Raw genomic sequence first — 18,298 nt, 5'->3', positions numbered from 1 at the left:
GCGAAGCCAGAGAAGATGTCAGATGAAGATTGGGACGAGTTGGAGTCCAGGTGTGTTAGCACTATTAGGTTTTATATTGCTGACAATATTATCAATAATTTTAATGATGTAGATTCGGCACCTGAGATTTGGGAGAAAATGGAGAAGCTTCATCTTGGGAAAGGCTTGTAGACGAAGTTGAATCTAAAACGGGATCTCTACAAGCTCAAGATGGGAGAAGGTGCGAGTCTCATGGAGCACATGAATGTGTTCAGAGGATTGGTAGATCAACTAGCACGAGTTGATGTAAAGATTGAGGAAGAAGATCAAGCCCTTCTACTTCTTACCTCGCTTCCCGATTCGTATGAGAATATCATCACTACAATCTTGTATGGTAAGGATACATTAAAGATGGAGGAGGTGGAATCGACTCTCTTATCTCACGAGAAGTGGAGGAAAGCCGATGATTCCCAAGGTTCCGTCTTTGTTGCTCATGATCAGAATCAAAGGGGAAGGTCAACTGCCAGGGGATCTAGTGGACATAGCAGGTCTAAATCCAGGGGCAGGGGAAAGGGCAAGCAATGCTACAAGTGCAAGGAGTGGGGACACATAAGGCAGGATTGTCCGTTGTTGAAAGAGAAGGATGATAAGGGCTCAGATTGCTCCTTGGCTGGTATAGCACAAGCTTCAAATGATTTTGGAGAATTTCTCACAGTCTCCAAAGGTAATTACACTTGTTCTCAACGTGATTGGATATTGGATACTGGTTCTTCTCATCATCTTTGCTCCAGGAGAGAATATTTTGATACGTTCCAAGAAGTCAAAGGATTTGTGACTTGGGGAGATGGCACAAGGCGTCGTGTCATGGGTGTTGGAACGGTGAAGATCAAGATGTTTGATGGAGCGGTTCGCACTTTGGGTGATGTTGTGTACGTCCCAAGGTTCCGGAGAAATTTAATATCCTTGAGCCAGTTAGACTCCAAGGGCTGCAGGGTTTCGTCAGCAGGGGGAGTTATGAAAATATCACGTGGCTGCATGGTCCTAATGAAGGGAGAAAAGTGTGGAAGTATGTTCCGTCTGATAGGAAAAACTCAGACCTCGAAGGTTGAAGGGAAACAGTGTGCACAAGGATGCAGGTACCTGAAGCAAGTCTCGTTTGCGAGCATAGCAGAGACTCCAGTTACAAGTTTCCCTGTTTCAGACGATGGTCAGAAGGTAAATCCTGCTAGGAAAGGGGTCAAGTCGAGGTCCCTCTTTAGAGTCAACAAGTGATAGTTGTCTCGGGGCAGTTACACATGGTATTGGCCGATTGAATCAGGGGGAGTTAGGACAAATACAATTGACTCTAATTATGTGTAACTGCGCAACCAGAAGGCCAATGAAATACTTGTGAGTATAACAAGTTGTGTCTCGTATCGAGATGACTTCAGAGATTGAAGTGGTAGTGCGGAGCTCTCCACCAAAGTCGGGAGGGGGAGATTGTTGGGTTTGGTGCCTATCCCTCCTTGGTGGAGATATTTTGCATGGCATGAATGCATGGTATTAATTGTTTGTGCATTCAAGGTGACAACTTATGCATGGAAAATTGGTGCATGGTCAAGTGCATGCATTGGGTATAAATGCATGGTCAAGTTGATGCATTGGGAAGAAATGCATAGTTAAATTCATGTTTTGACCTTTTTAGTCTTCCTAGGGAGTTAATGTGGGAGATGGGTGGTTGATTCATGTATGAGCATTGATGAAGTGAGTCTAGAGACTTCCATCAATGGTATAAATAGATGAAGCTTGTGTGGAGGCAAGCAAGGAGAGGTCTAAAGCAACTCTAAGGGTCTTCGTGTATAGAACCAAAGTGAGTTGTGTTCAAGAGTGTGAATAGCTCTTGGGGTAGAGTGATCTTCTAGGTTGAGAGAGGGTGTACAAGGGGTATCCTATTGGATACAAGGGCTTGGGTTGGGCATAAACTTGAGCGGTGTAATATTGTACTTGTGTAATTCTCTCATTATTGAAGGTGAAACTCTCCGAGGACGTAGGCAAGGATATTGGCCGAACCTCGTTAAATCTTGTTGTCTTCTTGGCTTGGTTATTTCTTCTTTCTATCTCTATTTCTAGTACTTGCGTGGCGGAGGGATTAAATTCCCTAACTTAACATCATGCTTCACATGATTTAAGCCACCTGATAGCAAGTATGATATTCAAAACAAGATGATAATTTCCAAAATAAAACAATAAAGCTGCAGCAAAATCATAACTGGAAATACCTCAAAAGTTTATTGATAATAATAAAATCTGTCATTACAAATGAGTTGTGAAAATACAAGAACTCAAAAGGCCTTAGAATTTTAAATGCTCCAACTGGACTAACTCTATACTGAACCTAAGCATCTAGATTAGCTAAAACTCCAATGCCGGCTGTATGCTTCTGGAATGCTGCTACTGACAATGCCTTGGTGAAGGGGTCTGCTAGCTGTGAATTCGTGTCAATACTCAAAACAGCTATCTCACCATGCTTTACCCTTTCTCTAACACTGTAATACTTTAAATCAATGTGTTTGGAATTATTTGATATTTTACTGTTCTTGCTAAAGAAAACAGCTGCTTCATTGTCACAATAGATCACAAGTGTACCAGCCACAATGTGACTTAACACTTTGGTCTGCATCAAAAAATTCCTAATCCAAAGTCCTTCACACACAGTTTCATATACTGCAATAAATTCGGCTTGCATAGTAGAAGTTGAAACAAGAGTTTGCTTCATGGTTTTCCAAGCAATAGCACCTCCTGCAAGCATGTACACATATCCACAAGTTGACTTCTTGGAGTCTGGATAATTCCCTGCGAAATCAGAATCTGAAAATCCAACGAGTTTCAGATTCTCCACTTGCCTATAAACTAGCATGTAATTCTTTATTTTCTGCAGGTACCTCAACACTTTCTTCCCAGCTACCCAATGTTCGTGGCCTGGATTATATTGAAATCTTGACAAAATCCCTACTGCAAAAGACAAGTCTGGCCTAGTGCAGACTTGTGCATACATGAGACTTCCTACAAGTCTGGCATAAGGCTTCGACTCCATATTTTCTTTCTCAACATCACTTTTGGGACTTTGCTTCTTGGTTAGCTTATCTCCTTTAGACATAGGAACTTCTCCAGCTGCACACTTTTCGATATCAAATCTCTTCAAAACTTTGGTAATATAATTCTGTTGAGACAAACCAAGTAGTCTCTGTGCCCTATCTCTTTTAATTTCAATACCTAGTACATAGGATGCTTCTCCTAAGTCTTTCATGTCAAAATTCTTTGACAGAAAGCTCTTGGTGTCTTTAAGCAGTTTAAGGTTACTGCTAGCCAAAAGTATATCATCCACATAGAGTACCAGAAAAATAAAATTGTTCCCAACTATCTTCAAATAAACACACTCATCCACAAGATTTTCTGTAAATCCAAAAGTAGAAATCACCGAGTCAAATTTCTTGTACCACTGTCTAGAAGCTTGTTTTAGGCCATAAATTGATTTTCTTAACTTGCACACTAAATTTTCACTTCCAGCTTGTACAAAACCTTCTGGCTGCCTCATATAAATCACTTCATCTAGTTCACCATTCAAAAAGGCTGTTTTAACATCCATTTGGTGCAACTCCATATCAAAGTGAGCCACTAAAGCCATGATTATCCTAAACGAGTCTTTTGTAGAAACTGGAGAAAAAGTCTCAGTAAAGTCAATGCCCTCCTTCTGTGTAAAACCCTTGGCAACTAATCTTGCTTTATGTCTCTCTACATTGCCATTTGCATCTCTTTTGGTTTTGAAAACTCATTTACAACCTATAGGTTTCTGATTTGGGTCAGGTTCAACTAATTCCCAAACTGCATTTTGACTCATGGAATTAATTTCTGCTTCCATTGCTAGCTGCCATCGATGAGATTCACTACTTTCAATGGCCTAGTTAAATGTAGTTGGATCATTGTCCTCTGCACAGTCCATTTCAATTTCTGCTTCTTGCAGATAAACAATGTAGTCACTCTCTTCCCCCCCCCCCCCCCAATAAGTTGGTTTTCTTGCTCTCTGTGATCTTCTAGGCTGAGGATGTTCATGATTAGGTTGAGCTACAGGTACTTGATCAGTTACTTGGTCAGTTACATGGTCAGTTACTTGTCCAATGACAGTTACTTGGTCAGTGACATGGTCAGTTACTTGTCCAATGACAGTTACTTGGTCAGTTACTCGACCAGTGACTTGATCAGTTACATCTTGTTCTAAAGGCAATGCTACACTTATATTCTCATCTGACACAATTTCCTTAAAATCTGAGGATAAATCCTCAAGGTTTGTATTGTGAACTTTTTCACTTAGAAACTTTACTTGATGTGTTTCAAAAATTCTAGGTGAATGATGAGCAGAATATAATTTATAGCCTTTAGATTTATCTGGATAACCTATAAAATAGCAACTAACTGTCTTAGGATCAAGTTTATTCAAGCTTGGATTATAAATCCTAGCTTCTGCATGACATCCCCAAACATGGCAGTGGTGAAGACTAGGTTTCCTGCCACACCAAAGCTCAAAAGCAGTCTTTTCTATGGCTTTGCTAGGTGTCCTGTTGCAAATATAATTTGCAGTTTTTAAAGCCTCACCCCACAGAAATTTAGGCAAACCTGTTGTACACATCATACATCTAACCATGTTCAAAAGAGTCCTATTCTTTCGCTCTGCAACACCATTCTGTTGTGGGTTATAGGGTGTTGTATATTGAGCTTTAATTCCATTGTCTTGTAAAAACAAGGCAAATGGACCCTTTTGTGGCCGGATTCAGTGTACTTGCCATAGAACTCACCTCCTCTATCTGATCTTACTATTTTGATTTTCTTTTCTAGTTGATTTTCTACTTCAGACTTAAAGATTTGAAAGGCTTTCAATGCTTGTGCCTTTTCTGAAAGTAGATAAACATAACTGTATCTAGAAAAGTCATCAATGAATGTGATAAAATACACATTCCCACAGATAGTTTGATGCCTAAATGGTCCACATATATCAGTGTGTATGAGTTCTAATAAATTTTGGCTTCTATATGCAGTCTTCTTTCTCGTATTAGTTATTTTTCCCTTAAAGCATTCAACACAGTCTGTTAGATCAGAAAAATCAAGTTCATTTAGGATGTTGTTTTTCACCAAAATTTTCAGTCTCTCTTTTGAAACATGGCCGAGTCTTCTATGCCATAAAAATGCAGACTTTTCATTTAGTTTGGTTCTTTTAACACCTGTTAAAGTGCTAGTACTGTTTGTGTTATTTTCAACAAGTAAAATTTCTTGTTGAGCCATTGAACAATTTAACTGTAAATAATCATTCATAATAACACCAGAACCAATTTGAACAGAATTTTTAGAAATAAGAATTCCATTACTATCCATAACAAGTCTACAACCAAATTTTATTAAAAGAGAAACTGAAACCAAATTCCTTCTCATGGAAGGTACATAAAAAACATTATCCAAAACTAACAATTTTCCTAATCCTAAATCGAGCTTTAAGGTTCCAATAGCCTTGACTGCCACTCTCATGTCATTGCCTACACACAGGTTCACTTCATCACTTTTTGGGATTCTCCTCCTTATGAATCCCTGCAAAGAATTAGTAATATGAATAGGTGAGCCTGAATCTATCCACCAAGACTGTGGTTCAACATTTATAAGATTAATTTCTAAGGAAAAAACTGTATTAGAAAAAATCTTACCCTTTTTGGCTAACCAGTTCTTATAGCCAGTGCAGTCCTTTTTCATGTGTCCTACTCTTTTGCAAAAGTAGCACTTGAACCTGAATGACCTGTTTTCCTTGGCCACTGCAGTTGTTGAACTCTTAGTTATGGCTTTGGTAGGCTTGAGCTTATTCTGGGGCTTTTTCCTTTTAGGCTTCTCAATGAGGTCAATGGTTGTAGCAGGTTCCTTTTCTTCCTTGATCCTAGATTCCTCATCCACACAGATGGATATAAGTTCATCTAGAGTCCAGTTTCCCTTTTGAGAGTCGTAACTGGTCCTAAGATGACTAAAACTGTTAGGCAAGGAATGTAGTGCATAATACACTACCTGCTCATCCCTAACCCCCATCAAGAGCTCTCTGAGTCTGCCATTTATATTGATCATCTTCATAATATGCTCTCTGACTCCCCCTGAACCCATGTACTTCAAATCATGAAACTCCTTGGTTAGCCTAGCTGCTTCTGCTTTTTCACTTTCTTTAAACTTAGCACCTATGAGTTCCAGAAAATCTGATGCTAGCTCAGGCTCTTCTATACTTCCCCTGACAGTCTTAGACATAGATGTTCGGATGAGGTTCTTAGCCATTTTATTTGATCTATGCCACTTCTTGTAAAGGTCAGTATCTTTCTTGGTGCTCTTTTCATTCAACTCTTCAGGCTTATCCTCAGTAAAGCAATAGTCTATGTTCTCATGCATTCCCATATAGTTTTCCACAGAGTCTAGTCAAGCTCTATAGTTGGTTCCAATTAACATCAAGACACTGTTCAAGTTCATGTAAGAGTTACCTAAGGAGCAAAACAAAAATTCGAGTGAGTTCTCAGTTTGTAAAGAAAATATGTTTAAGTTTTCTGTGTTTTATTTAGCTTTAAGCAACCAAAACAAGAACATACAGAAAACCTAAACAATCCATACTTGCATTCATATCAGTCCATAACCAAAAATAATGTTAAGCAACACTTTTGTAAGAAATGATCCTTGGGCTTTCTAGATTTAATCTGGAAAGTTTCAGCTCATTTGAATTTTGTTTGGTTAGTCTGCCGCCCCTCCTTCATTGTTTAGCTCGGTTTCTCCTAGCCGAAGTAGGAAAATGTGCTAAAGTTGACTTTTCATGCTTCCATGCTTCCATAGTAGGCTTTATTTAGCCTCTAAATATATATTTCGAACTTGTCGACAATATATAGCTTGAGCCACTGACATTGGCTCAATTTCTCCAAGACGTGCCTTGTTAGGCCAAAATGCTCATTTTGAGTCCAAACATATAGTATGTTGCAATTCCATACCGGAACTCTTATGTTGGCGGGTACAAATTAAAAGATTGATCACCGAGCCATTTTGGTCTCAAGGCAACTGCTTTGTATGCAGCATCAATGGGTTTGTCATTAGCTTTTCAAGGATGTGCATGGAGACGCATATGAAGGGTACCCCGCACGCGTTCATCAAGTTCATGATTCAACCATTGATTGCTCAATTGAGGTTAGAAGAAGTGACTGACATTTTTTCGCCTATTCACTTTGGTTATTTGTACCTTTATATGATAAGACAGTGCATAAAATGTGCATTTTTTTTCCTGCATTAAGATTGAAGTGTTTAGGTCAAGGATGGACCATTTTGACTATCTCATGAATTATGACTTTCTATTAATGCATTTTATTTCCTTTGACAAAAAAATATAACCATCATAGTTGAGTAATTACAAACTTTTGATCGTCCTTACTGAAAGCTGTACAAGTTTGTCGCACAGGTAAAATACGATTATATACTACATTAAATAGCTATGTCAGTGTGAAACATGACTAAAACGGTATTTCTCTATGTGGGATATGTTATTGTGAGTAGTAAGAGCTTAATATAATTATGCGTCACAAATATTTGCTAATCCAACTATATATTGGATATACTACCTAATGTGATGGACTGATGGTAACTCCTGAGAACAGTTCTATGTTTTTAATTTGTAGAAAAATTTAGAATCAGCGTTGTATGCCTCTAATATTTTTTATATGATTGCGTATAGGATTAACTGCACTTTACCCCCTAAATTATGAGTGTGTTTTCAATTCCATACACATAAGAAATGGAGGTAGGATTTTAAAATATGTTAGACTAGATTACTGTATGTATTGATTGATAAAAGTTCTACCTATTGGTTTATGTACCTGTGCAGCAATGTGATACTTACAATTTCCTTCTTTTTACTATTCGTAGGATGCTTGGTTCAATGATATGTCATCTTGGCAGATTTGTGCAGATAATCGGAGTACTGTGTGCCCAAATGAGTATGCCTCTGATTGCTCTCTTCTTTTACTTCTAACACGTTCCAAGTCAAAAAAGAAAATTTTTTAATGCCTTTGAAGATTTGATTTTCTGTTATTGTATACATTCATATGTGTGTATTTGTATTGATAGCAACATGCTCATTCCGTTTTGATTGATCACATATATTTGTAAATATGTTGGCCTCTTTGCATATCATTGTATAGATTAGTGTGGAAACATGTAAATTGTAGTGCAAGGTTTCTAATTGGGTATCATGTTGCCTCCTTTGCAGAAGGGCAAGCTGTGGCTATTGTGGCAGCAGTAACCTTACATGGAAGGTGCCTGCCTTTGCTTCAAACTTTGGAAGAACTGACGGTTGCTGAGGTCTATATAGTGAATCATTGTGTAAGTGGGTTTCGAAGTTCAACTCATTATTCAAAAAATTATTTCTTCTCCAAATCTTCTTGATTGTAATGCATTATGGTTTTATGTGTATTTTAGGATTTGGCTGGTTAAGGCTGCAGTCCATACAGATAATGGGCAAAGCTTCGGCTTTATTAGTAGCAGTACCACATGGGTAGGCGTGTGGGGCTAAATAGTACCACATGCTTAGAGTTCATATGGAACGAGGAATGCTAACATTGTTAGCAGTAAGCATTCCTTGGCCTTCATTTGGTTTTACACAAGCCAAAGTTTAAGGATCTCAGAGCCAACGGTTGCCAACTTCTACGTATGGTTTTCCCAATTTCGCTGCCTTATATGAGTTTGTTGTGCCAAATTGGAAATCCAATGTTTCTGCTGTCGCTGTTCTGATGAATCAAAGAGGCTATTTAATGACACTTAAGCTGCATATGGATGGCCAAACTTGAAGTGAACTATTAAGTGAAAGCTCAATTGGGTAGTAATTAAACCATAAAGCATGGGAACTTACTTTATCAGTTCCAATGTTAGTGGTATGGCTGCATTTGTGAATATCGAAATCTATCTGTGTTGTTTGTGTTAATTACAGGTATGATATTTTGGAGTTCATGGTTTTGCATTATAATTGATATCATTAACCTTTCTTTTTTTTTCCTTTCTTTTTTTGGTAAAAGTCTGATATGTGGTTTTGCATGTGTATAAATGATAAATTGGAATATCTATTATGGAGTGATGATGTTCTTAGTTTGGCCAAATTGCAGTTGGCATTTATGCTACGAATCTCATGAAAGCCATGAATTAGGATCATGTTGAATCTGGGTTTCCTTCTTCTTTTTTGCTACTTTATATTTGTATTTGTTGTTTAAAAAGATTCCTGAATCCATGTCTTTTGACTTTAGACCTTACTGGATCATGTTGTGCATTTCAATTTATTAACTATGAACAGATGCATGACCTTCATAAGAAAACTATTGTCAATATTTTTCAACTTATAGTACCGTACGATTCAGTTAGCATGACTCCTTTTTTGTGCAGGAGTTTATCTTTTTTGAGACTCAAGGTTGTTCATGAAATCTTTTTTCATCTTATTTATGGTTTACAATTGCTTTACTGTGCTCAATTGATGCCAAAAAAGGTTAAAAAGCAGAACAGAGTTGTTTAGCACTGAGACAAAAAACCTTACAGGTAAACCTCTACAAAAAATTTTTTCATTCAGATTCATATTACAAAATTTATCTTCATTCAGCTTCAATTTTCTTCACATCTCAAGTGTGTGAAAAAAACAGTGACTACGTTTTCTTTTCTCACAATGATACGGAAGCTAGCGCCGAACCAGCAATGTCATCAACAGACGCTCCACAACCCAACAAGCAGAAAACTGACTGCAGCAGCTTGTCATTGCAACTCTTGCACCACTTTTTGTATAGGTAGAAATGGAGCAAGCAATTTTTTCATAGGCTAACACCTTTTCTGTATATATACCTGGACCAACTGGACCAACTATTTTTTTGGAAAATGTTCCAGCAGCAACTAACCTCAAACTTAGATAGCCTATTTGTTGAACAGTCCACTATGATAAGGTCATCTTTTGTTTTAGATGATCTGCAGTAATGAAAACAGTTCTGTCATTTATATCCTCTCCTTTTAAGTTAGGGAAAAGAATTATGGTTACGATTCCCATCCCGCAGCAAAGCGCGGGCACTGTTGCTAGTATTATCCTGAATTTGTCTTCCAGGTCCGGAATCTGCTTGGGTAAAAGAGATCGACTGAGGAAGTAGAGGCTTAAGCCTTAATTATTAGCCATGATTTTATATGGGTCGAATTAGACGCACACTTTAGCACTGAGCACAGTGTGAGTGGTATTCAACGTCTGCGGTGCAGTAGTAGTGCTAATGCTTTGATAGCATCAGAAGGATAATATGTTAATAACCATGCATGGGTTTTCTCATTGCTCCAACCAAGTAATTTACATAATTTCACACAATAATAAACAAAATAGCTAATAGTGGAACATCAATTAAGATTGATGACCTATGTAAACCTTAGAGTAATCAAAATAGAAGAGACCGGAACCCTAGGTTTTAGATGATTGAGAAAGAGGCAACAGTCATATGTCTTCCCAAATAGGCATCAGCCAAAAATGCTCTAAGCAAGGGAGTGAAATAACATGTTCCCCTCCAATTTGAGTTGCTTTCAGCTGCTTTAGCACTGGTTTGGTGCAGATGTTTCTTGAAATAAATGACCAGATTTGACCTCATCCCATAGTATGCCAATCTTTCACAGTATTCATTCCCTATTGAAAAATCAAACCCAAAAATCAAATCAGTATACACCTCACATCTGATTTATATCCACTAATTCTACTGTACAAATCTTATTAAAACAGTGCCTAAGATAAAAGGGCAGGCTTTCCAGGTTCCTGTCTTTTTTATTAGCTGGGTTTCCTTTGTAATCCACTGTCCCATCTTTGGTGTCCAGCTAAAAGTTTCAAAGAGCTAAACAGAGCAAAACAGAACAAAAGAACTGAGAGAGATGAGAACCTGTAACTTTGAGGCCATTGGGTGTTGTAAGAACTGGGCTGAATCAGCTGCTGCCGGCGGTGCTCGGCTTCCGAGCCCCAAGAATCAGAACCATTCCGAACTTCTATGCTTTTGTTTCCCTTCTCCTCATCACCTTCTTCTTCACTGTCAATGTAAAAACTGCGATCCAACACCGAGTTCTTCATCTCCTTATTCAATCTTCCTCTCAAATGCTTACCCGTCTGCAAAACGCACCCGCAAATCAATCACGGCTTTCTTCAGATTTACAGGGTCAATTGTCAGACTTGAAAACAAAGTTAGGCTTATAACAGATCACGTTTTTTTGATAGAACCACAAAATTGTACCAAAAACAGAAAATTATTCAAATTGCCAGCTAACTAAATAAGCTTATATGGCAGTAATGCAGCTCAGACTAAAATCACACAAAGGAAAAAAAGAACCAAAATGTGAAAAATTCATACCATGAAGTTTCAAGACCAAACATTTTCGAGGGAATTGGAATTAGAATATACTTATATTGTTAGAGACACACTGAAACACGTTCTCCCATGGCTTTTAGACCGTGTCAAGCCCTAAAACTCTTCTGGCTTTTGGGTTTTAAAGCTGCAAACTTGAAAATCAGCTCCAACCCTGAACTGAATCAAACATAGAAATCTTTCACATCAGCAACAATTTTCTTCAATAGGAAATGCATTAAAATAGACTTGTGTATAATGCACAGTTTCACTTATGTTCCAATGTACCTATGAAATATGACTTGAGGCAATTAAAGCTTCCAATTCAATTTAATCACGGTAAGGCAATTAAACCTTCCAATCCATCTGCATAATAATACTTCCATGTGAATCAAAAGCCACCGCAACCCAGGACTCTAGGTTGCTCTCCACTGTCATTCCCATTCCATCTGTGTAAAGCAATTGGAATAAGCAAATCAAATCGTCTATCATTTCTGAAAACAATGCATCTAAAATTACAAAACTAAACTAATTGATTACTTACGGTGATTATTCTCACAGACCAAAATCGCAGGCAAATCCCAAAGCGAAGAGATATTAAGCACCTCGAACAGCTGTGCCTGATTTGCAGAACCGTCTCCATATAGCACAAATGTTACCGTTTTGTCCTTAGAGTACTTCTGCACAAAAGCCAAGTCACATCCGGGCGGAACCTGAGCTCCGACGATGCCGTGGCCTTTTAATTGAATTCACTTCTTAAACTGAAAGTATGTTTTGCATGTAAGTTAAACTGAAAGGAGCTAACTTCCAGGGTGCAGAAGGAATGTGTATTTCCTAAAGAATACAGAGTGACTTATAAGTATGCAAAGTAACTCATAACTTAAACTGAAAGGAGCTAACTTCCAGGCAGAAGGAATGTGTATTTCCTAAAGAATACAGAGTGACTTATAAGTATGCAAAGTAACTCATAACTTAAACTGAAAGGAGCTAACTTCCAGGGTGCATATAAGCTACTTTCAGTGTGTGAAATATTAGTGTATATGAATGTATACTTTACATATAAGTTATTTTCACTACTTAAATAGAAACTATCAGACAAAGTATGCTTTTAAATGAAGAACTTTCACATGCTTTAATTGAATTCACTTCTTATATATACTTTGTCTAATAGTTAATCAGTTCTAACTTCACTAAACTTATGTTCCAGAGAACTGAAGATTGTAAATGAAAGTTTTTGAAGGTACAAATTGAGCAAATATAAATCCAGGTCTCAAATGTCTTCCTAAATGACAACATCAGTGAACAAAAACAAATAATAAAACCCAGAAAGAATCAAAACCATAATTGATCCAGAAAAATTACCAGCTGAGGACATTCGAGCCCTTTTTCAAAGTAAATCCATTGAATGAGCTGATGTTGCCAGCTCTATCTGAGTAGTTTGCTGATAAGAAAGCTTTTGGACCAAAGCGAGCAATCCAAAACAAAACCAGCCCCAAAAACCTCACCCAACGCAAGCTGCACCATAAGGCAGTGACAAAACAATATGCCTGCAGAATCTGAGAAAAAAAAAAAAAAAAAAAAAGCGGAAAACCAACCAACCAACCATGAAACCTTGGAATTTTGAATAGCTCGCACTTTTAAGCTTGAATTCAAAAGATTGTTTTCAAGTCTCAGCTACAAACCTCTCTCTCTCTGATAAATACATCTGAATGCATGGCATTCTTGTCGGAACTCTGAAGTGGACGGGTATGGTTGGTCAATATCCATTCTGTTGGCATACTAGGTGAATCACTGTCATTCCAGCTTCAGGCTCAAGGGCTTGATTGGTCTGATATACAACGCTTGTTTTCTCAGCCAAGTAGTTGACGAGTTTGGACAATGGCAATGGAAGATATTGGGTTGTGCATATTGCCCCAGGAGTATGGCTCAATGATAATGGAGGCATAATTGGATTGTGTAATTAACGCAATATGATAATGGCAGTGCAGATCAAAAGCAATAGATAATGGGATTGCAGACTAAAGAAGAAAAATAATTGGGGGAGAGTTCTCTTCAAATCGTAATTCTATTACCAGTAATCACTGCACAAGCAAAGGCCCTGACTAAAGAAATGGAACCTGTTGTTATCTCTTTCGTATATTCTTGACACTAATTTGGCAAAAGAGTGACAATCAGAACACATTCTCAGATTCGTCACCATGTGAATTGACACTCCTTGCCCTGTACCTATAAGCCCAAAAGCTATGGCCACTTTCTCACTATGTCGACCGAGCAAGTACTCTCTCCTTCTCATCAACATCAAGCAGGACATTGTCCAGATCAGGAACGTGACCAGCATCTCTGAGTCTGCTGTTTATTTCTTGCAACATCAACCCAATGTGGCTCTTCTCTGTGCGTGTATCAGTATCACTACTGGAGGTAAACTCATGAATCACTCCATTAACTTCAATGGAACTGGATCCGGGTACCTTCTGAAACCCTTTCTCTTTCAATTGTAGCCTCTCTTGTCAAAAATTATGCAGGCCATCTCTTGTTGGCCGCACTTCATGTACATGTCAATCATGGCATTACAAATGGTATCCCAACCTTCTAGTCCATGCCTTAGAACATAACCATGGCAACACTTACCTGAGAGAGAATCACTTAGTTGTGCGCAAGCTGAAATTGCAGCCAACATGGTAACCTTGTCGGGTCTTGGGCCCTGTTGTAGCATTTCACCCATAACAGAAACTGCTTCACTAGCCAGTCCCTGGCGCACATAATTTGACAAAATGGTGTTGTAAAGAACCAAGTTTTTCTCCACACATTCATCAAAAAGCCGCTTTGCGGCATCAGTAGCTCCACATTTCATATACATATCAACAAGTGAATTCACCATAAGCATATTAGTCTTGAGTCCAGACTCCCCAATGTAAGCACACACTGTCTCACTCAACGCAACATCCTTCAACTTTGCACAAGCAGAAATAACACACACCATGGTCACCGAATTGGGCTGAACACCGGCAGCCACCATCCCGAAAAACAAAGAAACAGCCTCCTTTGGCATACTCCTCCTACCATAACCACATATCAAACTAGTCCACGACACGATGTTTCTCTCAAGCATTTCATCAAACACCTTGTGGGCATAATCCAAGTCCCCACATTCTGCATAGAAATGAATCAAAGAATTCCCAATAAACACATCTTGCTCCAAACCCACCTTCACAAGCGACCCATGGAGCTGAACCCCTTCACAGAAAGCCACAATCTTTGAGCACGCGCTCAGTGGAAAAGGAAATGTGAACTTATCCGGCAAAACACCCTGAAGCACCATCTGAACATAGAGCCCAATAGCCTCATCACAAAGCCCAGCACTATAATAACCCCTTTATGAGAGAATTGTACATGACCAATACACCCTTTTCGGGCATAATCTAAGCTTTCGAGGGTGCTCATTTCGGCGTGTGTTCTAATAACCATATCTATATTCCACTGTAATCCGATCTGTTATTGAAGAAAGAAACATGCATACAAACAAATCTACATCATTCATCATGAGAACAACTTTTATTGAAGAAAGAAAAGGTTCTGGAATCCCAGCCTAATACATACAACAAGGAAAAAAGAAAAAGCACACCACAGATGGGACAATATTTACAGAATGGAGACACAAGGAACAATACAAGAACATCTGATCAGCTTCACTGGTGCTACCCAGCAACAAATGTGGCCAATCTTCACCAGTTTGAAATATAAATGTTTGGAATACGAGCAATCTTTGGCCAATCTTCACCAGTGTCACGTTCGCATCTTCTCTGCAACTCAGGACAACCTACTATCTTCAAGTCTCTCAAGGCAGTGAGACGATCCATCCCTTCTGGAAGTGACAACAATTTGGGGCATCTCTTGAGGACAAGCTTTTTAAGTGATGTTAGATCTGTGAGCCACCCTGGTAATGAACCCAAATTGGAACAATCTTCAATCCACAAGTACTGTAGGGTGTTGGCAGCTCCTCGAAACCATTCAGGCAACTCCGTGATCCGTGGTAGTCCATCAATAGCCAACTTTTCGAGCCTCAATGGAATTGCTTTATAATGTTGGGTCACCAGATCGAGTTGCTCACAATCAGCTAATATCAAAGTCCGCAATGCAGAGAGATAATTCATCTCGCGGGGCAAAGAGATTAAATTACCACAATTTACAATCGCGAGCAACCGAAGTGATTTCAAACATCCCACTCCATTGTCTTGAAAACATGCTTCTTTCGTCGTCATCATAAGCAATCTGAGGCTGATCAAGTTGCCCATATCTCTTGGTAACTCTTCAATATTTTCACACTTAGAAAAAAATAGAATTTGCAAGCTCTGCAACTTGCAAATGGCATTGGGGAGTTTTGTCATTTCACCTTCCTCTAAATACAGATATCTTAAATGCTTTAACGCACCAATGGAACTTGGCAACTCCAATGATAATTCAACGAAGCGAAGCACCCTCAAATATTTAAATTTTGAAAAGCAAGTATCAAGGAAGGATTCGTCGATAGTCACCTCTTTCACTGTAGTTATACTCCGCACTTTTTTTAACTTTTGCAATATCGTTGGAACCATTAGTATGTTGTCAAATTCCAAAAATGACAAGTGTCTAACATTTTCAACGATGTCCTTAGTGCTAGAATCCACAACAGACCACTCATCTTGCCCAATTGACTGTACAAGGTCATAGATAAGATCATGCATAGAAAACTTGTAGTAGAGATCAAATTCATCCTCGACAGTTTCCACATTTTCAAAGAACGATCTCGCCCATAATTCTTTAAAATATTGCTCTCCCACTTCTTCCATCTCCAGATTCTCATTATCACGAGATTGAAGGATTCCATGAGCCATCCAACAATGGATCAATTCCAGAGAATTACAGTTAAGTCCTTTCTTTGGAAGATATGCGCAATAAGCAAGGCATGGTTTCAAGTATGAAGGCAATTGAGTATAACTCAATCTCAAAGCAGGCAAGATATGACCACTACCCTCTCTCTCCAATTCCCATATCTTAGAATCTCTTACTAATTTCCATCGACGCTCATCAGTCTCTGAGTACAGTTGACTCCCTAAAGTTCTCACCGCCAAGGGAGCCCCTCCACACTTCTTCACAATCTCTTTTCCAATTTCAAAGAGGTGTGGATGCTGTTTCTCATCACCTTCCTTGAATGCAGATTTTCTAAACAATGACAAACAATGCTCATAAGAGAGGCCAGCTAAATTGTATGGTTGTACAGTGCCCATGATTGAAGCAACTGAGTGATTACGGGTTGTCACTAAGATTTTACTTCCTAATTTGATCCCGTCTATCAACAAATTTCTCAACTCACTCCATTGAATACGATCCTCATTCCATACATCATCCAAGACAAGCAAATATTTCTTATCCTTCAAAGATTCACGTAACTTTGCTTGTAATTGATCCACAGACATCTTCTCACTGATTTCTGTACCTAGTGCAGAACTAAGAATCTTTTCCATCAACCTATGAATATCAAAGTCCACTGACACATACACCCACATCCTCAAATCGAAATTCCCAACGATCCTTTCATCATTGTAGACCAACTTGGCAAGTGTGGTCTTACCCAACCCTCCTATACCAACTATGGGAATAATAGAGACAATCCTCTGGGAATTCCCACTTTGTTGATCAACAGTTTTTGGCATTAGAAGATCAACAATCACTTCTTTGTCAGAGTCTCTGCCAATAACCTCTGAAGCAGGAATGAAGGAGTGGGTCATATTCTCCCTCCTCACATTCACGCTCCGTACATTTCTATCATGATCAAGATCACCTTGATGATCAGTGAGATGATCAAATATAGCTTTATTAGCTATAAGCTCATCTAATCTCTCCCTTATCTCAGTGATTTCATGACCTACTCTCAGTCGAAAAGCAATTGGATTAGAGCGCGAAAAGAAACGACGTACCTTTCTCGCAGTGTTGTAATATGTTTTTACAACTTGCCTCCGCAATGCTTCGCACTCAAACTCATCCAACACATCTTCAGCGTCGCGGAACACATCTTTAAGTTGTTGCAGCGCACTTTGTAGCCCCTTGTTATGCACTTGCTTCTCTTCAGCATCATCGAGCGCATTTTTGATGGTGGATATGGTGCGCTCAAGCTTTTGCAGATCAGTTTTGACTCCCCATGCCAAGCAAATCTCATTGTAAGCAAGGGAGCCCAACCTCTCTGTTAGCTTGCTTGCCAAATCAAGAACAAGTTCAGCCATGTTGTTGAGGTGAGTTAAAGGAAAGGTGGATTTTGTTTTTCCTGTTTGTCTTACAAGTATGATGATTTTGGTGATTTTGAAGATACGAATTAGGCTTATATATGGCACCTTCCAAGCTTCATGCGTTTTGATTACTAAAGTAAACGAAGACAACATGGTGAATGCAAGTATACATTCTTATTCTTTTCTTTACTACTTTGGTGGCTTTCTTTAATTTTCTTGTCTGGCAATACCTTTCTTCATTCTCTAGATGAATGTTTAACTTCTTTATCTTGGCAAAAGCTAAAAGATTCAAACATTATGGCCTAGTTTTGGGGAAAAAAATAACAAGAGAATGAAGAAAGGTATTATGTTCCAATTTTCATAAAATGTAATAGGTTTGTAGAGAATGGGTAATAAGGCTGAGTAGGTTTGTAGCTTCTTTTTAAGAAAGGTATTATGTTCCAAATTTGGGTCATGAATGAATGAATCATAAAATCCAAAAAAAGGCAGAAAAGAGTTGCAGCAAGCAAACCACTATTACTGCATTTGTTTCCACTGAGGCACTGAGACGTACAATTAGGATTATTAACATTGAAGAAATAAAATAATAGGACAGAAGTTGAACGTAGAGAGAACTAGTAGTAGTCACTGAATCTTGGA

General features: G+C 38.5%; 1 protein-coding gene, 1 long non-coding RNA gene and 1 pseudogene across 2 annotated transcripts; 1 reads left to right on the top strand and 2 right to left on the bottom strand.

Moving 5' to 3' along the window:
* Positions 1-7,877: 7,877 nt before the first annotated feature.
* LOC133722001 (uncharacterized) lies at positions 7,878-9,672 on the top strand. Its single transcript, XR_009852419.1, has 4 exons — positions 7,878-8,003; positions 8,276-8,388; positions 8,485-8,713; positions 9,439-9,672. It is a non-coding gene; the product is annotated as an uncharacterized LOC133722001 (long non-coding RNA).
* A 649-nt stretch (positions 9,673-10,321) lies between these two features.
* Positions 10,322-14,821, bottom strand: LOC133723583 (pentatricopeptide repeat-containing protein At3g22690-like; annotated as a pseudogene).
* A 104-nt stretch (positions 14,822-14,925) lies between these two features.
* On the bottom strand, positions 14,926-17,904 carry LOC133723582 (disease resistance protein RGA2-like). The gene has a single exon (XM_062150446.1). It carries the CDS (start codon positions 17,810-17,812, stop codon positions 15,122-15,124), a length of 2,691 nt encoding a protein of 896 aa, XP_062006430.1. The 5' UTR covers positions 17,813-17,904; the 3' UTR covers positions 14,926-15,121.
* Between the last annotated feature and the right edge of the window lie 394 nt (positions 17,905-18,298).

Source organism: Rosa rugosa, chromosome 7 (genome assembly GCF_958449725.1).
Source record: "Rosa rugosa chromosome 7, drRosRugo1.1, whole genome shotgun sequence".
In the NCBI taxonomy this organism is placed as follows: Eukaryota; Viridiplantae; Streptophyta; class Magnoliopsida; order Rosales; family Rosaceae; genus Rosa; species Rosa rugosa.
This window is presented reverse-complemented; position numbering and strand designations above follow the sequence as displayed.

What these genes read in the sequence shown, in the direction of transcription:
- LOC133723582 (XM_062150446.1), bottom strand. Translation starts at nt 17,812, where the DNA reads ATGTTGTCTTCGTTTACTTTAGTAATCAAAACGCATGAAGCTTGGAAG.